The sequence below is a fragment of the Lepisma saccharinum genome, chromosome 5 (genome assembly GCF_977018435.1).
Source record: "Lepisma saccharinum chromosome 5, izLepSacc3.1, whole genome shotgun sequence".
In the NCBI taxonomy this organism is placed as follows: Eukaryota; Metazoa; Arthropoda; class Insecta; order Zygentoma; family Lepismatidae; genus Lepisma; species Lepisma saccharinum.
The window spans coordinates 17155415-17182115 of NC_139233.1; the positions used below are offsets into that span (position 1 = coordinate 17155415).

Here is a 26701-nt window from a genome sequence, read left to right on the forward strand (position 1 = left end):
AGATTTCAACATGGCAGACTGGCTATTGTGAGTTTCCTAACATTTTATGTTCATTTAATAATGTTTTTAACATTTTGTGTATTATTACTTACAATTTGTGTCATCTTGTTGTGTCAAATTATATTTAGCCTTTAAGAATGGAGATCTTAAATTGTGCGCGATCTGCCAGAAAAAAATGGACAATGGACAATAGGTAATTAAAATATGATCATCCCGAATGACCAGCATTGCATGTAACTTGAAAACAGCTGATAGAACTGGCTCATGGACGATTTGAAGTTGTTAGCTATGCTGGAGATCACAGCAGCCGGACATCACAATTACCTCAAGTCTCCATACACGTACTTGCAGAAAACGTTATTTGTCGTCTGAAATTCCAACAGTGTTGAAAATGTTCCTGGGAGGTAAGTTTGTGACAAGAAGTAGTGACAGATTGTGGGCCGGACTCGGTTTGAGTTTTGAGTTTGCGCTTTAAGTCTACTTTACGCACAGAAAGGCTAATTGGGTCTGGCCCTACAGTTTAAAGTAGGATCCGAACAACTGTGTGTCTCCACCGGGTATCGAATCCGGGACCCTGAGTCGGACTCGGGTAAGTGCTCTTAATAGAACAAGTACTAATGCATTCCCTGCAAAGCAGGGGAGGATTGACACGAGGTAACGGATTTACAAAAATGAGAAGGCAACATAACATGCCTCTTTTCCATATCCCTTAGGTTAGGTGGCAGAACTACCGCAGGCTGAACCTTGCCCTTCAATAAAGAATTGAATTGAATTGAACTGAACTTAGCAAATGCAAGAATATACCAGAGTTTCGTTGAAGCATTGTGAACAACACAATGAAATACGGGAAAGTAGACAAAAGAGGGACAGTAATGATATTAAAATTGGAATCGAACGACTGGAATCCATATCCCCATTTCATTTTGACTCATGTTTCTGCAAACTAGTACAAGAGTCACAGATGATCCTGGAGTTAATTTTGATGAATTGCATTACATCAGAACGAACATCATCTTCAAAATGATTGAGATAGAGATATTCAAATATTCTGCCAAAAGGTTGACAAAGTGAAAACCATAGGGTTTTCTGCAGTTGTGAACCCTGTCAGATATGATACACAAAGGGATGCAACACTCGCTCTCCTCTTTCAGAGAATTATAACTTTTACCACTGGCGGTGCCACTGGAAGATGCCATGTGTTACGAGCTTTGTGCGTATCCTTGTGATTTATTCGAATCACAGAGTATATTGAGGAGAGCCGACAAGTCTCAATTAGGTCATGCTATACTCAAATACACCAACAAGTTACGAATGGAACATGTTGAAGAAATTCAATGAAGAAGCCAGTGGCTTTTGGTTCAGTCTCTGGCTAGTGGAAACAGCAACCAAGCAATTATTTCCAGTGGGCTGTGCACAACGCAGACGGGGATGCTCATGTGAACATCGTTCGTGCTGCAGTCTCATCACAAAATGCAAGTAACAACAGTAATAGGGGGAGAGGCCGACTTGCTTCTGTATCATGCCAAGGACAGTGGTTTCAAATCATACTATCGTAGTGATACGAGGTTTAGACCATCTCCCAATACTGCATAATATATCCTCGGCATCCAATCATTCTTAGTCGTGACATCCGCAAGTTGCTCCTGATCCAGTATGTCTTCACGGGTTGTAATACCAGATCCAGAGTTATTCTGGAAATCCCGACGACGTCCGTCGCCTTGTATTATGTGAGATCTCGATTCAATACCTGGTGGAGGCACAAAGTTGTTAGGATCCCACTGTATATAATCCAGTCATGATTAGAGTATCTGTGAATAAAGTGGACCTAGAACAAAAACACAAACCATATCCAGAATTTGTTCGATTGGAAAATCCTCAACATTAGACAAACTGACGAAGGTATTAGACAAACTGATGAAGGTAACTCAGCTCCGTTCAGCTGCAAATTCATTTCATTTACATTCCTGTCAACATTCAGATATTGAAGCCGTTAGAAGAAAGGAAATGCTTTTGTTGCATGACTGCAAGTCGTCAAATGTTTATTTATGAGATAACTGCAGCTACGTCGTTTGTTACACCTGAGGGTTTGAAACCGATCGATTCGTCCATAAAGTACCCCAGGCTTCGCACATATTTTCCAAGAAGAATCTCGAGGTATACAAAAGAGAGGATAATGGCAAAAGGGTGGGGTTGGTATGTAATAATAATTCCTCCTATCCTGTACAGTCGGAGAAAGAATTACCTGGGCCACGGGACCTAGAATTTTGTAACGTCTTAAAGCCTGTTGTTTATGCAACCCAAATAACAAATTATTCGCTTAAGTTTGTCTGGTGGATCTGAGTTCTCGGGAAGGATTGAGCATTGATAGCATGAATCACATGACTCATGCCCCAGCAACAACAAACAACAGCTGGGTGCTACGTGGCCTCAAGAAGAACATTTGAGCAACTGGTTTCTTAACAAGATCTACTCGTAAGAAAATATTTTTCGAGTGATACTGGTCATTGTCAAGAAGGTTCACTGAAATGATGGTTCTCATCACAGGCCACATGCCACACGCTAATGGTTTAAGTCCAGTTTATGCACTGGACCTACAGATTAAAGTGGGATCCGAACCAAATGTTCCTCTATCTGGTATTGAATTTGGAAGCCTTTGATTACATGTCGAAGACGTTACCACTACGCCATCGGATAGGCAATGGAACGCCTTGAGAAAGAGACGAGTGAAACCATATTTGACGTAAATTTTAAAAATAACACAATATTTTGTGGTCACAGTTTCGAACCGTAGGAGAGGCATATATATTTTTTGTCCCATCGTCCATTTCACGAGTTTATAATTCTTCCTCACCGACACGATTAACACGAGTGGTAGAAGATAAGCGAAGTAAAATAACTGAAACAGAAATAAAAGGAAGAAGCGAAACAAATTTTATCCATAATATTCTGCAGTCACTTCAGTCGTGTTCAAGGAATCCTACCTTTAAAGAGAGCCGTGGTCTCTAACTTGTATTTTCCCCTTCCTTTGTGCTCTCGATTCCCTCTGTCACGATTGGTCTAAAACTAATTAATGCGACGTTAATTAAACAATCCAAACAACGAAACAATGCACAATCAACTGCTCAACATTCCAATTTTTTTCGAATCGGAAAACAATTGAGATGCAGGAAAATGAAGCAAGAAGCAGTAATAAACTGGGAATTTGGTACGATATACAATTAAATCGGTGAAGATGTTCCATTTGATTGGATTTTTGTTATTTAGTGTCGCTATTCTTTCAATTTTGGCAAATAGCGACGATGAAGATGACTAATGAGTGATGATATGATGACATTGATTAACGGACACTCACCAAGAACACCCATGGCCAAGCCGAGATTCGAACCAGGGGCCCATGCTGTCGTAGCGCGCTGTGCTAATCACTCCGCCACAGAGGTTGGTTAGGAGTGGACATTATCAATTGGGATCAATCAATGGAATGACTAGACATAGTATATTATTAATATATTCATATAATAATATCACGTCATATTATAGTCGGTAACGCGTCTGACTACCATGCTCAAGGTCCCGGGTTCGATCCCCGGCCGGTTCAAATCCGGGAACTTTTCTAACCTTGGAAGCGGCTCCGGCGCCTACCCAGCGTCGAATAACATGGGTACCTGGGGGAAACCCTGGGGGGTAAAAGCGGTCAGGGGCGTGATGCTGATCACATCACCCCCACTCACGACCGGATCAAGAAAGTGTGTGGCGTTACCCCCACACCCCCTATACGCCTCCATGGCGTGGTGCTATGCACAGGGGAGCACTTTACTTTTCTTCTTTTTTATTATTCGGCACGAAGTAACATCATAGACATTCAATCTTTCATTATTGCTTTCACCTATTTCTTCGACTTCAGGTTAATAACATCAATAAGATAAATTATGAAACAAATGATAATGAATGTTGGATATTGGCAGTTATTTCGAATTACCTGACACAAGCAACATTAAGCCGACTCGGTGGGCAAGCTCATTAAGTGGTCAACCTTCCATCTCGTCACCAAAGTTCCCGGATTTGAGTATCGTCCTTGACACAGGTGTTTGAGAATTTCGTCAGTAATTTCATGTAATGGTTACTCGTCCGCGAGTAGGAAGAAAAGTGATGTTACGTAACAAAACTAATAAAAATAAACATGATCGAAGAGTATCTCTCACGAAATCTCCTATAAAACCGGGATATATGAAATATATGTATCTTCACATACTTTTTCGATTTCTATATTTAACTAGCCGAGACCGAGAACGGGAGAGCAATTTTCAATTCGAGAAATCGAGAGACGGAGACACTGTAAAGTCTTGTTTCTTTCTTGACATCTTCCTAATTGAGTTGTTGTTCTGTTCGTTATTGGCTTTGTATTGGCAATTATTGTCATTATTCTTCCCCTGTAGGTAAACCATAACGACGATTTATGATGAAATAGAGCAGATAAAAGGGCAAGAACAAGAAAGTCATGCCTGCCCGGGACTTCAACCCAGAACCTTACGTAACGAGATTTGAAATTCTGGAGAAGGCATCTGTGTTTCGCTTGGCTTTCTCTTTCCTCAACTTCTGTTATTTTATCATGCACGTATAATTAAAATGGATCTGAGAAAATACGTTGCGATCCATAATTGTGTTGGTTAGATGCTATAAATGTGAACTCCAACATGGAATAAATTATTCCCTTTTGTATGTGGTTGAACATGAAATTTTCTTACACTGTGACAATTTCTTTTTTAGTTTTTCTGCACAGATAAGCTAATCTGGACTGGACCTTCAGTTTAAAATAACATACAAACTACTACGTGCATCCACCGTGTATCGAACCCGAGATCCCTAGATTATAAGGTGACGACGTTATCATTACGCCACCGAGGAGGCCCCGTGAGAAAATATTATTCACTCGATCTATGCAATAATTTATTTAAACATTTACATTTTCGTTTTCTTCTTTTTCTTTGTTAAGTACTCTTCTACGACTCCTATTTTGTCTTGGAATTTCTTCTTGTTTCAGGAAAAAAATAATACATGCAGGCTGTATATTCCCCCCCCCCCCCATACAAATAGATAGAAAGCTCACTCTCGAGAATTAATTTATAAATAACGTAACCATTAGGAAACAATTCGAACGTTAACTGACCTAACTGCAGATGAAACAATACTTACAGACGCTAACGAAATATCTATTCTTGTATAAGCTCACAGGCAACAGGTATCTGGTGAGTCATTCACTCTTGTTAACTACGAGCGAAGGTCACTGAACCAAGGGGTGGCAAACAGGCGTCTGCTCTACGAAACTAGGGTTAGCAAACGAGGCCCGTGTTCCTGTTATCAATGACGTACGAAATAAGGAGGAACACAGCTTTCATATCAAACTAACCTGTGTTTTGGTCCCGCCATTGCATGTAAAACACTTTCACGTCGTGTCCTTGAAGGCCTACGTAAAGGCTTCTCTGAAAGAAAGATATCTTACCATTGAGGGGAGGAAAAGTGTGTGTGTGTGTGTATCGAGGTCCTTCAACTTTCGTATTCTTCTTCATTACAGAACGCGTGCTGTATCGTCGATTTTCGTCTAATCTAGCCGTTCTAGGTTCTGTTTCTGTTCGGTAATTTCACATTGTCTTCCTGCTTATGTTATTCGCGACGAAGCTTCTGCTGGTTTCGATAATCTGGACGATAACGGGATTGTGTTGGTTGGTTGATTTGGTGTCTTAAATCCACTTTATGCACAGTAAGACTAATCGGGAATGCACCTACAGTTTAAAATGGTATCCGAACCACTATGTGCCTACACATTACTTTGCTGCTAGATATTTGCATGATAAGATGTAGGAAGTGCAACATTTTCAGTGTGTGGAATTAAGATTTATTTCTGATACGAAGAATCGGAGAATGGTGTAGTGAGAAAAGTATCACCTCACATGTTTGAATTATAACCCCCCCCCCCACACACACACACACACAGGATATCGGCCGTGGTTTTTATAACGAAATATAACATGGATGAATTGTGTCAAGAAAAACTGGAGCCTATTCACATCCCTACGGAACTTGGAAGAAAGTCCACGTAGAAGTTGGAAATTTCTGTTCCGACAAAATCGGGACGTAAAAAAAATGAAAAAGCAAAGTGCTACCTTGTGCTTTACAGCAAGCCATGAAGGCGTGTAGGGGGTGCGGAGTTAGGGTCCCACACTTTCTTGTTACGGCCGAAGGTGGGGATAATGTGATCAGCACCACGCCCCTGGCCGCCTTTACTCCCCCCCCTCCCCAAGTTTCCTGGAGGTACCCACTTTATACGACGCTGGGTGGGCGCCGGAGCAACTTGAACAGGTGGACAAAATTCCAATTCTCCCCAGTCGGAGATCGAACTCAGATCTCTCGCATGGTAATCAAACTCCCTAACGACCGAGCCACCGCGGCACAAATAGTATAGTAGCCTTTGTAATTAAGGCAAGAATTATTTTAGCGTTTCGTTAAACGGTTTTAGGGGAATCATTTTCGGACATCGGCTATAACTCTTGTCGGTTCTGCGACCTGGCTTGAAAAAAGTCGATTTTATGACGAACAACATTCCACCTGATGTCACGTGACTTTCCTTCATTTCCTGTGTCTGTTGGCTATTGCATGAAAGACGAGTTGCTCCTTGAGACAGACAGAATCACCCGATCACCTAAAGGTGCAATGTGTGTTGCCTACCTTTCCGGCATTATTTACTGCCATTAAAGTCTTATGGGGAAGAACTTTTTTCCACCACTGTACAGCCACTACCTCCAGATTTTCTACTTAAGATGATTCGCTGTCCTTAAACAACGAAATATGCTACTTCATGATGTGGATGCAAGCGTAATCGATTGTCCTGTTCAACAGTTTGCTGCGAGTGGCTGCAAATTTGTGGTTGCAATAATAATATGATGACAGTCACTAGCGTACGTAGGATTCTTTTTTTACTCTCATTTTTGGATGGGTTCGAATTGTTTACTTACTTACTACGGGTGCAGGGAGTTAAACAAAATATTTCGTATATTTGAAACTTTCATAGAATTTATATCTGCCATCCTAGTAGTTACAGCAGTGTGTGTAATGCGTGAAGGCGGCTCTCTTCTGTTCCTTCTGCTGCGAGAAGTTAACTGTCCGAAGAGCTGAATTCGTTCATCATCTTATACCTTTTTTCGTTGGGTCTTTCCTTGCAGGTTTATTGCTTCATCTGAACAAATAGGAGAAAATGTCGATCTTCCGGAACCTTTATCTAAACAATGGATTCGAGCATGATCAGACGTAGTCTGTATCTGCATCCTATTAGCTGGGCAGAAATATATGCAATTTCGCTGCAGATATGACCAACATCTGGGGAAAATTTGTCTTGTTTAGTTTCAACAGTTTGCATCCATTCTTCGCCAGTTTTCCGGTATCCCTCCTCTTGCTTTATATTATCCGCTACTTTCTCTGTCACTTTCTTGTTAACGGTTTCTTCTAACTTATCTATAATGACAGTTACCTGGCGATTCACATTTTCTATGCAACTGCTCTGTTATTTGGCGATTTCCTTACGAACGTTTCCCTACGACCGTTCAACTTCTTCTCGCAACATGGCAATTTCTTTCTGCACATTTCATTCCACTTGCTTGAGATTTTGTTTCACACGTCTGAAGTAAGTTAACGATCTCTGTTTGGATGCTTTATTTTATCTTATGTTGATTTTCATCAATTTTTCCGGTCTCATCTCCAAAGCAGATTCTGTGAGCTTCGAATAACCATGTGAAAACTTCTCTTCTAAACGCCGTTCCACTTCCACCAGATTTCTACCATTTTCCTCTAACCTTAAGTTCAAGTTATGTTCCAACATAGTTACATTCTCCTGAATCTTGGCTTCCAGACTTCTGGAATTTTTCCTAATGTTTTCCTGAACATTTGACTCCAGAATCCAAAGCACTGGATCCTGGCTTCCAGATTTCTGGAGTTTTCTTTGATCATAGTTTCAAGTTTGCTTGAGTTTTCTTGGATTTTGGTTTCCAGAGCCCTTGTACTTTCCTACAACATAATGAAGAAAGCAGATCAGCTATAACTGGAACTGACTGCACTGGAGATTCATTCTCCTTAACCGACGATTTGCTTGCACTTCTCAATATTTTCTTATCCATATTCTTCTAAGCGTTCGAAAAGTCCCCGCACTCAAAGTTTGAGAATTTTTTGCTTATAATTTATTGAACCTGTTAACATTCTTTAAACTATGTCTTAAAATACACAAAAAATAATTTTTCAAATAAATGTGAGTATTACTCCATTACTGCAAGACGGCAAACCACTTTCCGCGCGTTGAAATACGCAGAAAAAAATATTGAAACTAAATTTGAAGCAATCATCCATTGCCGTTTTAGCTGGTGTCGGATCATCGGGAAATAAGACTTCTCCATTTCTCCACATTATCTTTCATGATACATAATCAAAATATGCTTCCAACATAGCGATTCGCAGTGTGCGCGTAAAGATTAACGGCCACTGAGACACGGAACAACGTGACAACAGAACGCAAAAAACACGTTTCCGGCGTATCAGTGGGCGATAACCTTTAAGATAGCCTGCAGACTTCTGGTATGGAAATTCCGTACTTCGATTCAGCGCGTTTCTATGTAGTGGGAGTTACACTATTTGATTTCAATAGAAGCAGAGAACAGAAGTTCTGTTGCGCATTTCTCCGCGCTTCCCCGCGTCTCAGTGGACGATTTTTTAAAAGGCATTGTTGACATACTGTGATTGTATGTCTCACATCGAGGACTGTAACAGTGGCACTGCTCTAAATATAACATAAAGTCATTCTTCAAGGTCATACCAATCCCTACTGCCAGGCTTGCCAACTTATATGGATAAATGCCTTATTTGCTTTTTTTTAAAGTACGAGTGCGGGGACTTTAGAACCAGTGACGTGCACTGAGGAGTAGCTAGTCTAGCAGAGATAGATCAATCAATCTCACATCTCGAATTATATTCAAATCACAATATTTATTGTCTTGTTAAAGCCACCACAGCTCATATCCAACACCTTTTTTCCACGCTCTTCTCGTCCATCGGTGTTCTCTGCGGGCAAAGCTGGCTGGATACCCTAGCTCGCTCTTCTTCCGCCTGACCAGTTTTCAGGTAGAAACGGACGCCCAAAAGAAAAGGAAGATTTTTACCTCTACCTCCCTTGCCCCCTCTCCCCGCTGCAATGGTTGAAAGCCCGTGCTTTCAGGTCCCCCAGTCTATCTCCTATGGGACAGATAGGGGATTGGTTTCTCATAGATTTTTTTGTAAATCCACTAAAGAACCCAGGGTAAAAATTTTCTGCAGTACTTGCGTTCTCTGTATTTGCACAACATTTTACACGTTGTACAATATGTATGTATAATATGGGATGTAGTTTTATTATTTATGAAATGGGAACGTGTTATGTGCAGACAATAATGTTATGATTTCTTTCTTTTTTTTCAAGTATGGAATATATAATGATTAAATTACAAATATGTGCTCGGGCTCTCTCTCGCTCTAGTTTTAGTAGTTTTTTATTTAAATATACTACTCTTGGCCTCTAACAGTCATAAATACGGATGTATTTATTTGGGCAAGAGAACGCGGGTTCATATTGTTGTTGGATTGGTTTATTTTACTTCGCTTTTCTGCCACATTTGGTTATTGCGAAAATGAGGATGAGTGATAGATAATATGATGAAATTGATGAAGGGACCTCATACGAACAATCCAGGCCAGGATTCGAACTCGTGATGAGTGCGCATTCTTGTCCTCTGTGTTGTACTCTGCAGTGAATAATGAAATAATTTGGAATGAAAAATGTATCTCAGAACTCAAAAAGCCAAATGAATATTATTGAAGAAACTACAAAAAAGTGTGTTTTGTTTCCTGTTTTGTTTCTGTGCATAAAGTGGACTTAAAACACCAAATCAACCAACTGTGCGGGAGTGGTTATCACAGCGCGCTACGACACCAGGAGTTTCGGGTTCGAACCCGTCCTGGGCATGGGTGTTATTTGTGTTTGTACCTTCATTAATGTTATCGTATCATTTTCGCAATTAACCAAATGTGACAATAAAGCGACGCTAAGTAACGAAAATGAAATCAAATCATTGATTGATTGCTCGATTTGGTTTATTTTACTTCGTTTTTCCGCCACTTTTGGCTAATCGCGAAGATGATACAATATAATTGATGAAGGGACACAATCAAAGAATACCCATGGCCAAGCTGAGATTCTAACCCAGGTTCTCTGGCTTAGTAGTCAAATCAAATCGTTTTTTATTTTCGAATGTGGGTGGGGTTTACGTGTACTTCTTTTTAGTACTCATTCATCATTTTGTAATCTTTTCTTGTTATTGACATTCTTTTTCTTAGGAATACTGGGCCTTAAAGAGGGGAGGGGTGTGACCCACACCAACCCCCCCCCCTTGAACACGCCACTGACTGCTACCCCAAGTGTCGACGTCACCGCACGTCACTGTTTAGAACGCACTGTAGCACAGAATTTCTATCAAAATCACAAATCAATTACGAACACACAAAAATAAACACGAACAAAACCTAATATTTTAGCAAAATAAAAATACTTATGTGCGCAGTTCCATTGGAATTTCAAAGAAATAACAGTATCTTACAATTCAACATTACCCCTTTTTAAAACTCCAAGCCAGAATTAAAGACAAAAAACAGTCGTAATTCCCATGGCAACAGCTCTTACAAGATATGTTGATAAAGGTCAGTAGCTATCCTGATACATCATCAGTGATAGGTTTAAAATTGACTAGAACAATAAACATTTGTACAACAAGAAACGTAATTAGGAAGGGACGTGTAATGCAACATTGGAGCCAATATAATTGAATCTATTTTAAAGCATCTTACAATGAGAAACTTAAAGAATAATTTGACCTCAAAATTACTTGAAACGTGAGCACGCCAGTCCGTTCCTTGAACCTCTTGAAGAGTATTGTACGATGTCTCACTGTTTACTTAGTTCTTTTGTTTGCTGTAGATAATTTGTATGCAATCTGTCTATATGTTGAAATCATAACATGTTTTTTATGAAGAATAGAAAGATGTAATAAAAAATTCAAATCAATTAATAATAGCACTGGGATATCCAATTTATTCTAGGACAATCAGGCTTTTTTTGCCTTTTGGTTGATAATGCGTTACAGCGAAAAAAGACTGCTCCTTAGAAAATGTGTTTAACAATGAATGCAACTGCGTATATTTATAAGAATTAGCAAGAAAAACTAAGAATGATTAAGTGGGGATTTACGTTATCAATTCATGTGTGCCATTATAAATCATTGACGTTCAAGAGTAATGGTATTTTATCACTTCTTTTGACATACTTTCTTAAATCTGTTGAAATCTCAGAGAAATTAGATTTGTGCCAATCTCAGATTCTTCGAACATTGCTTAGTTTCCTGAGATTAGAGAGCTTAACCCATTTCTGTGACGTAATCTAATGGTTGAGAGAACACCTTTTGAACTCTATATATAGCATTGAGAATGAAATGTATATCGCAGTTTAGTTCTTTTAGTATTCTACAGTACACTTCCTAAACATGACTCGCTGCATCGGTCTCTTCTGTAAGTTATATTCTAATATTGTATTCCATATAACCTTAGTTACTTTCGAAATATCTTGATTTCTAATCAGGTTAAGTACAACATACTTATGATGCTAAAGCCTCTAGTTAGGGAGACTGCCACGCGGGAGACCCTGGTTCGATTCCCGGAGTGGGTGGAAATAAAGTCGGAGTTTTTCCAGACTTCTCCCCGCATAAAGCGGCTCCAGGGATCACCCAGCCTCAAATGGGTACCTGGCCCGGTGGGGGGGGGGGGTGGTAAAGGCTGGCAGGTCGTTGTGCTGATCACATTACCTCCAAATTGCCGAGATCGAGAATGTGTTGAGCCCTACCCTCACATCCCCTAATTGTGCCTTCATGGCACGATGCTATATACACGGAGAACTTTACCTTTGAGTTTTACGGAGAAAATTTACAAGTGGAGAATAGAACTTGTAAATTAACAATAATTTTGCAGTAAAACTAATAATAACAATTAGGGCTGAGCCGATGCCGATGTATCGGTATCGGAAAGTATAGGTTGGAAAGGAAATCATCTACCTATATACCAGCCGATACTTGACCGGGATTTTGGTCTTTCACCGGGTCCGCAAAAATACCGCGCGACACTTTCGTGGAGTCATATTATCTTGGAAAGTATGGAAAATTCAAACTTTCCCGGAAAAATTATTATTATTTTGTAGTGACATAACATCTATTTTCATATTCTGATGTAATTCTTGAATATTCTAAAGTAAATTTCTTGGTAATTTGTTGCACATAATTGCAGAAGAATATTTACACACCAATATTGATCCATATTTGGAAAATATTATTAATAATTGCAATTTTCAAGTATCTGTATCGGTGGGAATCGGTAAGAGGATCGGCATTGGTTCAAACTGGTCTGAGATCAGCTCAAAAATGCTATTGCATATCTTCTTCCAAGTCAACAACGAGTCTTTAAATTAATTAAAAACAAAAACTGTGAAATATTTTTCAAAATGTAACAGAATGAGCCGATTGAACAAGCTTACCTTTTCCAAATTTGTAGCTGTGAACGACTTCCATTCATAATGTAGTCAAACTGTAATTGTTTGGGAACTTTTGTGAAGTCGTTATTCAAGTTAATGAGGACGTATGATGACTCGCACCCTGCCCTGGACTCGAATCAAGAACGATCCGTGAGTCAATGTCCTAGACCGCAAAGACTGTTTTATGAAAGATATTGTTGACAATTATACACATACTTAAAGATTTCACCCAAATGGGAAAATGTTTACAGCTTTGCAGTTTTGAACCTTTACAATAACTCATAATTAACTTTTACTCTAATTCTTCCATCTCATCGTATGTGCCCAGAACGAGTTATGTAACTTTAACCATTCCAAAATTATATAGATTGTTTCTAAAGTATCTAAAAATCGAGATAGAGAGTATAATATAAAAAAACACATTATTTTCCGATTATTGTTTTTCATTGGAAGCACACTAGGACCTCCCCTATGGCGCAGTGGTAGCGTCGTCGCCTTGTAATCAAGGGGTCTCGGGTTCGATACCCGGCGGAGGCACATAGTGGTTCGGATACCATTTTAATCTGTCCAGTCTCGATTAGCCTTAATGTGAATAAAGTGAACTTAAAACACGAACTCACTCATTGGAAGCACAACAATCCCACAAAATTACTACATATTCTAAAGGATAAGGATCAGAGTGTATGTTTGTGCATAGTCTTGAAATCATGCTCTCTCTAGTGAATGTATAACCCATAAACCGGGAACGATCTTTGGCCACTCTGTGCATAATGCATGCAGCACGCGTACTACACTACAGTTTGCACATTACCTTGTCTGCCGATGCACATTAGAAAGAAAAATATATATAAGCGCGCACTGAGTTCATCGTTGGGGCCCAGTCTTCTAATATGATCCTGACGTCACGTTTGAAGAGATATGGATGGGGGGGGGGGGTAATAGATGAAATTATAGCAGTCCTTCTGTATGGCAGCCAGAACCACTGGTGGGTTCCTTGGTCGTCTCCGGTTCAGTCCATTTCAGCACGCGTGATTACTGTATAAGCTGTTCTGCAGGCATCTTAACGTTGGACTCGCCGTACTTTGACGGTGCTTCAACACTTGCCCGTTCACACGTCCGAGCGTCAACAAATCAGCACTGCACACAGTTCGTACTTGGCGCTGTTTTAACACTTGCACGTTCACACGCCCGAGCGTCAACAGATCCGCACTGCTCCCATATGCGTACAAGGCAAAAAATCAAAGAACTTTTCGAGAGCGACAACTTTGCCTCCTTACTTCTTCACCGTTAAAACTTAGACTGTCTGTCCCAGGACTCTCCACACTCCTGGAAACACTATTTTGCACTATTGTGCTCCCCTGACCAATCAGGAGCTTGCACTTTCTTCTCCATTATGCACTACTGACAATGAACATGGAGGGTGTGTGACCTCGCAAGTTTACTAAAGTGGACAGAAACATGCCTAGATTCGAAATTTATGAAGGTAAATAGTTTTCCTTTGAGCTTAATTCTGAAATTTACACGCAAGGGATGCTTTCGAAATGGAGACAGGCTTGTAAATATTCGTGAGACAAATATATGGTCGCACAGATGGACAGAGAAAAGGCTTGACGTGAGAATGTCTGAAAATATGGTGCGACTCGAATCGGAAGAGACCCCCCCTAGAATGGAGGGTGTGGAGCCATCTAGCATGGAAGAAAATCACTAGATTTAGAAAGTTGAAAGAGGAAAAGACAAAGTGATATCTTTACATACTTATGCCGGTGAAATTTTGACATGCCTGGCAACACTGACGTCCAGGCGCGCATTTTGTTGGGGAGAGCTAGCTCTATTGTTACATTTTTTTCAGCTTTCTAGACTGGCTGCTGCATTCTGTCCCTCGGCCGTGAAAGTCGCATGGTGGTAAATTCACGTAACTGTGACAGCACCATGCTGTGCGAAGAAGGTGGTCAAAAATAGGGGTGACGTCCATGAGAGTTCCCACGACCTACGTTAACTTTCCAACGTAAGAAAAAAAAAAAAACCCTTGGGGTGGACGCTGGGAAAAGTCCATCACAACATGTTTGTGTGGGTGGGTGGGAGTTTCTCGCTTCAGTTAATCATTACAGATTCTCACCTTTACGATTAATGTAAAATAACATAAAAGTAGTGTAAAATAAGCAAAATACCAAAAAGGTATGTATGTTTTATTCTTATGCTTCTATACGCACAACCATACTATTTGTTTATTGCAGGTTTCATCAGCATTATCTTCGCAGTTTCAGGTAAATATATTTATAACATTTGCTTTTAGTATTATACGATAATAATTTTCAAAAAGGTACATGATAATTCAATATTCGAAGTGAAATTGGTAACATCTGGCTTCATGGAAATAAATATTGCTGCCTTTGAGTTTATGATGAAAACGTCAATGTGTCCTGTTAATAAAAAGCGAGCAGGTGCTCACGTGAACGTATTCTAATAGTAGCAGGAAAGATGCTCAAGATGTGAGCATGTGAAACCATACCGTTGCATACTTAGAAAGATTCAAGTATGAATGTCTGATAAACACAACAAGATTCTGCTGTATCTTATCTTACGAATTTCTGAGCATGATAGCAGAGCCTTAAAATAACATTAAAAATATCAATATTACGAGCATCGCACAATCATGAGTTGCGTAGCTTGCAATCTTCGGACATAAACATTACCGTGATAATAGAACAATTGTATTCTTCAAGTAGATCATGTGTGAGCTTATATTGGTGGAACCGTACACAGCGTTTGAAATGTGATATGGAAGAGGCCAGCATATGAATAGCCTTCAGCCTGTCTCAAATGTAATCTGACAATTTCCTTTTAATCAGAGCGGCTACGATAATTTTTTTTTAAAATAATAAATCATTTTCAAGTTGTTGCAAAATTTTTGACTATGTAGTCTCCAAAAGATATGACATTACAAAAGATAAACCCTCACGTTGCTTATAAAGCTATCAAAAATAGATTAATAATAATAAATTATATAAGAACTTGCCTTCAGTAGGATCAATTTCGCAATTTTCGCAAAAAATATTTTTAATATTTAACATTAAAATTAATACACAAATAAAATGTAATTACACACGAATAAATTTTTCTCCCTTTTTTCAGTATCTTCTAAAAGAGAACTTAATTTCTTGTTCATTATGTAATTAGCTTATTCACAAGGTTCATAAGAACTATCTTCACGTTTATTCTCTTTCATTGAACGTTGAACAAATATATATTTTATATCATGTCCGCTTTTAAACTGATAATCTTTTCGAGACAGGATCGTGCTACTGAAATGTACCTCACAGGGAATAGAATCCACGGATCTTTGATAAGCTTTATTGTTCTTACTAAGGTAAATGCTCAGTTTAGCTTGCTGATAATCTTATAAGCGTATTTAAACAATTCAAATATTTAATTAATTTTTCTATTTTTTTTTTCAAGGAACCGAAGCTTCAGGAACTACAACCCCAATACGTAAGTAAATTGAACCCTGTGACATCATTTTATAACATATTTAAAATAGACTTTTCTTTTATTGGAATATTGACTACGTTTTTAAAATTTGTTTGTGATGTCGAAAGTTATGTTTTCAAAATAAGCAAATTACCAATTTGCGCTCTCTGAACCATTTTCTCTGACATAATATCACCTTACCAATAAGCTTAAAATGTTACATTATATATTTAAATTTGACTTCATGAAAAGCATACATTAAGTTGCAATATTCATTGGCTATTTATGTCGTTTCGTTTATTTTTCTCGTTCAATTACTACTTAATATATCTAAGTCTCTCTTAAGTTGTTTTTCTGATAAAATTATATTTTCTGTTGCAGCTACTCCATCCTCTTGGTTTCAGGTATGTTTTCAATATAACTAAATCTCTATATTAGTAGCGTTCTTAAGGGATTTTCTGCCCACTTCCGAAATGTTTTCGGGACAAAACAATGTATGTGTAGTTGTTCAGCTAAAAATGTTTAGATTTTAAAATCATTAAAAACTCGTATTATGGATTTCTTAAGGTACAGAGGAATTCGAAAGAAACGCCTCCCTTACGGTTATGCAACCCGGTATTTTATATCGTCTAGTTTCGCCTGGTAGAGTAGTTCCCGAGAGGAGCAGTGTTTCCAAACCTATAACCGTAGTGTTTCCAACCCCGTATTGGTTGGTTGGCTGTTGATTTGGTGTTGTAAGTCCACAATGAACAGTATGACTAATCGGGACTGGACCTACAGTTTAAAGTGGGATCCGAACCACTTTGTGCCTCCACCGGGACCCCTTGATTACAAGGCGTCGACGCTACCACTACGCCATCCAAGCCTGTATTGCTTCGTAGAAGACGAAACCTTCACGTAACTTCTTCATTCGTGATTTACATTTGGTTTACAGACTCACATTACAGGACACTCTTTTCCTGTATTGCATGTTTTCTGGAGCATTTATTTTTCCTTCTGTGGAGAAAATTCTGTTATTATTTTACATCTTATTTTTCGCAGCTTCTCTACCATTTATTGGCTAATCGCAACAATGAGGATGAATGATGACTCGATGGAATTGATAAAAGGACAGTCATAAAGGAACCATGGGGAGCTAGATTCATATTTTTATTATTACTAATATATATCTCTTTTTTTACTTTACTTTTGGCTAGTCGGAACGATGAGGATTAGTGTATGATAAAATTCATGAAGGAACACTCATAAACAATCATACCCAGGCCGGGACTCGAACCCGGGAATTTCGGCAGCGAGATCAAAAGCCGACGGCTTACAACGCTCGGGCACAGCGGCGGCCAATTATTATTAGTGATATTGTCTCAAGTAGTGTATTTTTCCACCATATTCTTTCACACAATCATGAAACGGATAAAAATTAAAATGTTAAAATACCTGCCTACGTTGTTTTTTTTAGCTTGCAATATAAAGCCCTACTGCACGAAGCTAAATTGTGGAAATACGAAACAGAACCAAGTTAACATATCTTGGCCGTGGAAAGTGTTAATAGAAAATCTAGAAAAGAGCCATTTAACAGTTGCCTGATTGCTTTTCCATTTGTTGTATGGGAAGAATTGTCTGAAATGTGTGTGTAGTGGCAGGCAAAAGAGAATACAAAGATCGAATAGAGAGGCAACACTGTCATTGTTCTGCACTGCACAGACCACGCGTCTCGTCGAGTGGGCGGGGCACTGTGTGTGCGAGCGAGCCGCTGTTGCTTCTGCAAAAAGAACACTCACAAACAACTGAATGACGCTCCGCTTAAAATCTAGTCAATCGAGAAAGGATTTGTTGAGGAAGTGAATTGAAATATAAACGCCAGAATTTGGTCTAAGCCTATAATGGTTACTAGCAATAAGAGCTGATCAATTTTTACATGTGGAATTCCGTAATGAACGAGGCAACAGGCCGCACTCCACACCTTTAGTCTGGTAACACTAATAAATCATCTCATTATATGCGTCCGGTTATGCTGATAGTCATGTTTAATATATTACCTTCAAACATAAACAATATCATGGACTCACTCAGAGGCAGAATTTTACGCTTTACTTTCCTGAAGATATTGTAGCAATATAATCATTCCGCTCTATTTTCGTATTCTCAATTGAACTCGCACTATTTTCCCCCCTCCCTTCTCCCACCTTAAAAATTTTTGGGTGAGAGGCTACAAACTATACTAAAACTGAATTACAGACAATACTTTACGACTCAAAGTGACGTGACCTAGAACGTAGTGAAAAATCACTGGTGCAAAATTCAACGTAATGATGATAAAATGAAGGTAGGAAAATGGTTTGATTTGAGTTGCGTTTTTAAGTCCACTTTATGCACAGTAAGGCTAATCGGGACTGGACCTACAGTTTAAAGTGGGATCCGAACCACTTGTGCCTCCACCGGGTATCGAACCCGGGACCCCTTGATTACAAGGCAATGACGCTACCACTGCGCCATGGGGGAGGCCCTAGGTAGGAAAATGGATGTGCTAGAAAGTTTTACATACATACACACAGTTAGCTCCGTGTAGAAGATAGTTCTTCACATTTTTCTCACCTTGGCTTCCTTGAATTCACGAAACTGTAAAGCCATGAACGCGTTAACCCCCTATAATCACGGAATCCCAGGTTCGATTCCTGGTGGAGATACAACTGCCTAGTGGTTCGGATCCCACTTTCAACTGTAGGTCCCACTTCGGGTAGCCTTTCTGAGCATGAAATGGAATTAAAACAAAATTGGAACACGGTAACCCATCACAACACACGCGCAGAGAGCGTTGAACTTAATGACTGACAACTACATCGAACTTTCAGCGAAGCTGGAATAAGGTCTATTTGCCATGACAAATAGTGTGAATTTTCAGTCTCGTGGTGCTTTCTATACGAAGTGCAAGCAAGTTATCTAAAAAAATTCAAATGTGAGGGTGAGTCGAGCTATGTTTCATTCAATAAGACTCTTCACTTCAAACATATTTTGCTCTATAGCTGTCGATTTCGAATGGGCATCTAAGACTGGTTGCTTAGCGGACCGGATTTGGAAAAAATCACGGACTGTCATAGTTCCAATCACACTACAGACATAGCAAAAATTGATCGCCTGAAGATGAGAGAAGAGGTGATCTCTTGATATGTCTCGAAATATATAGATAGAATATATAGTCAATCAAAAAGAAAAACAATGGATAATGTCCAATTAAGTATAGAAACGCTGTTAGAACCGGTGTTCATTCACAGAGCAGAAGGGTTATTTTGACAAAATTCTGTTTCCCGGCTGGCTGCTTCGGAGAAGAGGGCTTTGTGAAGTTGCCGCTTCTTGCCCAAGCGGTAGACCTAATTCGTTGTTTGGCCACGAGTTCCTTCGTAGGTAAACGCGGCAACAGAGGATCACTGCCATAAAGGTGGTTCCCGCGCCGGCTGAAAGAGCGACGGAAAATCAAAGAACCATTGTCACTAACTTCAGACAGACATCTAATCATTTCCTTATGTTTCGAAGCTAGTAGAGATTTGACACGTAGCACTCAAAGAAAGGCGATAAAAGAGAGAGAACGATAAAAGAGGGGAATATAGAGAGACAGAGAGGATAAAGACAGTGAGAGATCATAGATGATGAACAGGAGAAAAAGAGAAGTGGATATAGAGAGATAGAGAGGATAAAGACAGTGCGAGATCATAGATGATGAACAGGAGAAAGAGATGAAGGGAATGAGAAAGAGAGAGAGAGAGAGAGAGAGAGAGAGAGAGAGAGGGAGAAAGAGGACATAAGAAAGAGAGAACACACACACACACACACAGAGGAAGAGAGAGAGGGAGAAAGAGGACATAAGAAAGAGAGAACACACACACACACACACACACAGAGAGAGAGAGAGAGAGAGAGAGAGAGAAAGAGAGAGAGAGAGAGATTTCCTGCTCAAGATGTTCCGTTATGTGCTATTTAAAAATCTATGACGTTGATGGGAGTGATGTGGGTTGGTGTATATAAAGTACCACATGTTCTGTACAGTTAGTACGTTCATCGTGAAGTAGCAGGAAAGAGAAGAGCAAGATGGAGAGAAGCGGTTCTGCCAAGTCAAGAAGAGTGCAAAGATCTGGTGGTGCCGAAGTATCTGTAGTGTCCAAATCTGCAACACCACGTTCGGGAGGAGTTACTGCAACGTCAGCTGTAGCACCTGCATCTCTACAGGGAGGAAATGTTTGGAATGCGAAAAGAAAACTTAATTTTCAAGGGAATAGTTATGTGCAGCAGCAGTTAAATATGCTAAAGCAGCTCTCTGGAACCAGCATGGAGGAAAATGGTGCCCAGTCCTCTTCCACATGGAAACCACGGAAGCAATACTTGTTGGAGGTATGTTACCCTTTGAGTAAAACTGCATTCAAGAGTGCAACTGTTGGATTTGATGTGGAGAACGATTTTTCTGTGTGTGTGCGTATTGCTCGCCACAACAGCCAAGGAATTGTGTTGTGTATGGAAGAATGGTGTACACTGATGGAGTTGGGGGGAAATATATCTAATTATTTATCTAGTGAAGAAGAGTTGGTTTTGTCGCCTGCGTTGCTAGGTGAAAAATACATGCTTTCTTTTGGCAAATTGTACAATAAGAAAGTTATTCAGTTTGTGGATATTTTTGATTCGGAAATACCAATGACAATGATGTTAACTACCTGGACAGAGCTTTTACGATTGTCTGATTGCATATCTAAGATAACTAAAATGTATTGTGAATATCAGACCCAAATACGTGAATATTACCAGTCTTATATTTCATTATGTGTTGGATCAATTAAGGATACTTGTTATGGTTGTACTAATAATTCAAATGATCATAATTGTCAGGATATTACCAATATAAAAGATCAAGTAGAGCGACATGAACTGCCGATATTTGATAATTGTGTTGAATTTTTAAGTGAAAGAGTGAAATGTGAGTTGGGACTATTTTTTCGTGATGTATGTGTGGAGGTTATTACTTCTAAACAGAGCAAGTGATGAGAACTTTTGGTAAAGTTCAAGTTGTAATGGTGTTGGGAGGTTATTTGTGACAACTTGTAACGGTGTTGGGAGCTTATTGACCTGAAAATTTTCTCTTCTTGGAAAGTTATTTGTGAGAGACAGTTATGTGGAAAGTTCCTAGTGTGTATATATATATATAAAAGATGTGAGATGTCCACTATATCACTATGGCAAGTCAGAACATACGCAACGCTTCAGCTCTGGCTGACACAGAAGATATCGAAAATATTATTTTCGAAAGTTGTGGATGCTTTTCTGGCTTCATTGACAAGTATTGTCTGTTAAAAAGACTACATACTTATGTACTTAAGTATGCTGTTATTTGTGATGGTTGTTTTACGAATGCACCAAATCAACTGGCTCACCAGTGCTTGAGTAAGCATTATTTGGAGTGTGATAGTGTTGAAAGTGCTGACGAATGCGAACGTTGTTTTACATGGAAGATTTCCAACCTAAAAACTTATCTTAGGGAGCCGGATAATTTTTTTCACATTTTCTACCATTTTATGGATACTCACCCTGAGATTGAATACGATCTTGAAACAGAGTCGGACGCCTATTTGCTGCTTTGGACTCTAAGTGATGAGAGAGATTTAATGCAAAATTTAGTTCGGTGTATACATCAAAACGAGATACATCACGGGGACAATTTCTGCTGTGAGTAGTTGCATTAAAGAAAAAAAAAAAATGGCTTTTATAATTGATGTGCAAGGTTTTAGAAGTAAAGACAATAGTTTTCTAATTCGTGAAATTTGTGTTTGCTCAACAGATTTAACAATTGTATATCATGCTTTTGTTGATATTGGAAAGTTTGACTTAGATTACAAACAATGTAAGTGGTTAACATATAACCACCATGGTTTGTTATTTGCAGAACCGAAAGGTTATAATATCAAACATGTGAAGGTGTTTTTTAGTGAGCTAAAGAGGAAAAATACAATATTTTACTGTAAAGGGTTGGAAAAATCAAAGTTGATTCAAAATGTATTTAATATTGACAATATTGTCGATCTCGATACAAGGCGCTGTCCATCATTAAAAAATCTTGTTATGTATCAGGGTGGATGTTGTTGTTACCATACATCAAACGAACCATTTTCTCAATCAGGCTGTGCTTTTAGAAATGTTCAAAGACTTGTTACTTGGTTCAATATGAAATAACAAATCTCAGATATGTTGAGATTTTATGCAAATGAATTTTATGTATATATTAATGAATGCAAAATAAAGTTTAATTGTGAATTTTGTTGTTTCATTCCAAGAATATTTTAAAGTATAAAATAAAAAACAAATATGTGAAATATAATTTTTATTATTCTACTATATATATATATTTACAATTGTACATACAACACCAAAATAATATATACAAAAATGTAGACATTTTAACATAACAATATTTTCAGTTGATTTAAAACAATGTTGTCGTTGATTACAAAGTTTGTTTTACTGAACAAATTGACAAAATCCAATATTGTGTAATTATTGGTAGAGTAGTAAAGAAACATTATACAAAATACACCACAAAACACTGATTCTGAATGTTGAATCTGTTGATTGTTCCAAATCCAACGGTAAGTATTTCTGTTGAGAAAACGTTTTACATTTTCGGAGGGTGGTTCTCCAAAAGAGTCGAAATATATACCAATTCCATTTTTGTTAATGTACACAGCAACCCAATGACCATCAATATTTTCACTTGTGCTTGTATTAATAATTAAACCTGCTGGAAATTTTACTGATACCGGTAACTGGTTATCAGCATACACACCAACGAATTGAACAGCAGTTTTACAATCTTGAAGTATAATATAAATTATGTCGTCAGTCCACATATTTTTGCTCTTGCGGTTTTTCACTGGAACAAACTGTATGTATATCTGAATAAATATTATTCAAACTAGGCGTTGGTATATATGGTGAGATGACACCTAACTGGTAGCCTCTTAGTTCGTAGCAACGAATGTACTTGGCATACACTTTGCACTCTTTTGCTGCACAGCGAAATTCGACGAATCTATGCGATGGATGACAACAATTTTCAGCTGGAAATCCAAGCAGGCAAGCCTTCGGACAAAGCAAGTCTTCTAAATTGATGATGGTGCGATGTAGAAGGTCTCCCAGGAAGGCACAGCGCTCGATGCCATGAGCATACAACGCTGTAGCATGTTCTGTGTAGGATGTCAGTATGTTGGCTATTTGATTGTATTTTATATACCCATGATTCCATTCAAGACCATGTGAATTTTGAGATGCATAATTGTTTAACTGGGTAGAGGTCGATTCTAATTCACAGTACGGAAATGGTGGTAAAAATATCCAGGAGTCCGAACTAAAGTTATCAATATTGACAAGTGCAAGCTCCTTGACTATAATTTCACTTTGATTGCCCTGGAAGGCAGTGAAATGAATAACAAATCTCATCCTGGCAAACACTCACAAAGATACTAAAATCTATTTTGTAAAGTCGGGATATATATTTCTGTTTTTGTCCACCTGAAATAGCGAATCAAATTGTGCGTAAATAACACATGTGACAGATGACGTCAAAGAATTTGCAAATTGTATTTTGAGAGTAACAGGCGAATCACGTACCATGTCCCATGTATTGTCATTCAAAGAGTTTGTAGGCGAAAGAATAAACGCGAAGAGGGTATAGCCTAGAGGATAATCTTTTCTAGCAATACAATTTCCACTATTACAATAATACATTCCAGTTCCAGAAAACAATGTATAGTAGCTTTGAATGTAGTTATTTTTTGAAAAATTTGGTGTTAGAGGGGTGGAGGGATAAAATTTGGAGCCGACTTGTAGCTGTAGCCGGTTAATGTTGAAATGTTCAAAATGAAATGGATTCAAGTTGTTTTTTCCATTGTATGCAGCATTCGAAACAAAGCCAACAACAAGAGCTTTTGGAACATTACCCAAAAATAGATTATCTATGTTATAAGAAGTTATATTTTGAGGAATGGTGTGAGTAAGAGTTTCTACTCTTGTGATAGGTAATTTAGCTGTTTCACGCTCCATTCTAGTACTGAGTTGCATTCCAATATCGGGAGAAACAGTTATTCTCCGAACCCATAAAGTCACATCTTCTAAATGCACAAGATAAGACGAATTTTCAGCATTCATTAAACAAAAGGAATCTTTACTTCTATGAAGTTTCACGCGCATTCCCACTTTATTGGGCAAAACACGGTCCAGTCCTACAATATCTGCATGTATTCTTCCATACATGTCAAAAGTAGCACTGTTTTTAGCGAACTGGGCACGAGATGTATATCCGGTATTTCCATTTCCCAGAGTGTTAAACTGTCCAGGTGTATCTTTGAACCAGAGCGAAGATGTTAAATGTGTTTTTTTGGCGTCATCAGAGAAATTCAATAAAGTTTCAAAATATGCTCTGTAGGGGTATGAACCTGAAGACGATGTGATCAGTTTGTCATTAAGTGAAATATCAACTTGATTGAAAAGAGAATGCAAGAAATTATTGACAGGTGCAACATTGTCTGAATCGTCAAGATCCTCACCATCAGATTTTGTAATTTTACACTTTACGTAAAGATAAAGGTATCCAGGATGAATAAATTCACCAGTTTCACCTAGAATATGAAATTCTACAGGTCCCCCTGAAGTTAAAGTAGATATAGGTCGATACTCTACATTATCTGTATGCTCAATTATAGTTTGTGTCATAGGAACTGAAAACAAATCAAAATCGCTTGTGCAACATGGTTGACTGCAAGGATGAATGTTAGACATGGTCGCTCAATCAAATATGTCCTTTCTATGTCTACGACGTTTAGCCGAGTGTGACTGTAGCGAAGGAGGCCCTATTTTTATAGCTTTTCTTTTGACTGTTTTTTTTCTTTTTGTTTTTCCATTACCTGATAACAACTGGTTAATTTTTTGTTCTGCTTTGTCACGTAAATTTTCTTTGGCCTGTTTTATTCTTACACGAACTGATTCCTTGATAGGTTTATTTTCCAACATGTCACCAGCAACTTGCATTCCGGTACGCAATACCTGACGTCCCACAGTTTTAGCAACAGGTTTTAATATAGGTAGAGCATATCTAAAAAGACCGCGAAAAAATCCCCCAAGACCGTGACCCTGTTGGTACACAGGACCAGCAAAATAGGGTATTCCACGACCTGTTTGTCGATGTTTCATGACCGTTGAAAATGAAGTGTTATGTTCACTGTACCAGATTGAAATGATAAATTTCGACCTGCATGGTCCTTTAAAAGGATTTCTATTGTATTGAAACAAAATTTTGACAATGGTAAATAATGCATAGGATTGAAACAAACAGAGTATGTTCGACCATAGTTAACATTTTCTATGCTGGCTATACGCAATAATGGAACTTTACTGTCTCCAACCAGTTGATACTGTATAATATCGGTGTACACAAACACCTGCTGAGGATATCCAATATTCAAGTATGGACTCCGCGATCCATTGATGTATTTTGTGATGTTAGTGTACGGTTCATATCCCAACTGTAGACTCAAAACTGGTGAAAATTTAATTGATTCTACACGGAAATCGTAACTACAATGTATAGTGTTTGCTAATTTGCGATATGTGAATCGAAAAAGATCTGTTTTTTTATTGATTTGTTCCAGCACACTATCTACAGTGTGATAATACCCAGAAGGAATTTTGAATTTGTGGGCCTCATAGAGATTTTCTTCGAGACGCAAATTATACCAGATGATATTTTGATCTTCGGTAATATTATAACATGTATTGGGTATTTGAATTTCGGCTAATGCAATTTTCCAATCAGACTGTTTGAGACGAACTTCGCTTTCCACCATATTCACAAAATGTGATGTTGTGTTGTGAGGGAAATGTTTGTGCGAGCCATTCGAAGTAAGAGTAATGTAAAAATCATTTTCTGTGCCTTCACTGATCATTTTCCTGTTTGCTTGAAATGTAGCTTAATGTACGATGAACCGAACCGAAATGGTAGATTTTCCCATGTATGTCCCTTTAAGTCTATCTCGATTGTGTCAAAGTAGTGTTTTTCAACTTTGATATATCGTGGTATATCGAATGCAAAGTTCTTATTTCGACCATAGGTATAATGATTGATTCCGATTTTTCGTAATATATGACCATGCAGTTGAGGTTTCACAATGTCTACGCAAACATTAATCTCTTGGGGGAGAAAATAATTCAAATTACAAACATAAGGTGCTTCTTTGTAAAATAAGGGTTCGTGATTCACCGCAACTACCACAGGTTCTTCTGTTTTTGGTATATTTTGAGCATATCCGAAAATACACATTAAAGCAGGTGTTACACCTATCATGATTTGCTGAATGGACGTGTCAGTTTTAACAAATACACGGTTTATGTACTCGTCATAATGTATAAATTGTTTCATTTTTTCTGGAACACAATTCAGAATATGTTGAATAGATGCATAAAAACCAGCAGGAATTTCAACTCTTTCTTGAATAACTTCCGAGTTGTCTGCGCGCACCGCTTTGATAATAATCTGTTGAACTGTTGGCACATTATAAAAACTCCATG

General features: G+C 38.4%; 1 protein-coding gene across 2 annotated transcripts in view; it reads left to right on the forward strand.

Moving 5' to 3' along the window:
• The first annotated feature begins 308 nt into the window (after positions 1 to 308).
• Positions 309 to 26701, forward strand: part of LOC145988232 (putative chitinase 10) — a 64124-nt gene continuing 37731 nt past the window's right edge. The window contains exons 1-4 of one of the 2 annotated variants that reach the window (XM_083123081.1): positions 309 to 404; positions 14875 to 14904; positions 16097 to 16129; positions 16490 to 16512. In XM_083123081.1, coding sequence (XP_082979207.1) covers positions 392 to 404; positions 14875 to 14904; positions 16097 to 16129; positions 16490 to 16512 — 99 coding nt within the window. In that variant the 5' untranslated portion in view covers positions 309 to 391. Of the gene's footprint in view, positions 405 to 11572; positions 11629 to 14874; positions 14905 to 16096; positions 16130 to 16489; positions 16513 to 26701 lie in introns of those variants that run through there. The other variant, XM_083123080.1, reaches the window with a different exon arrangement.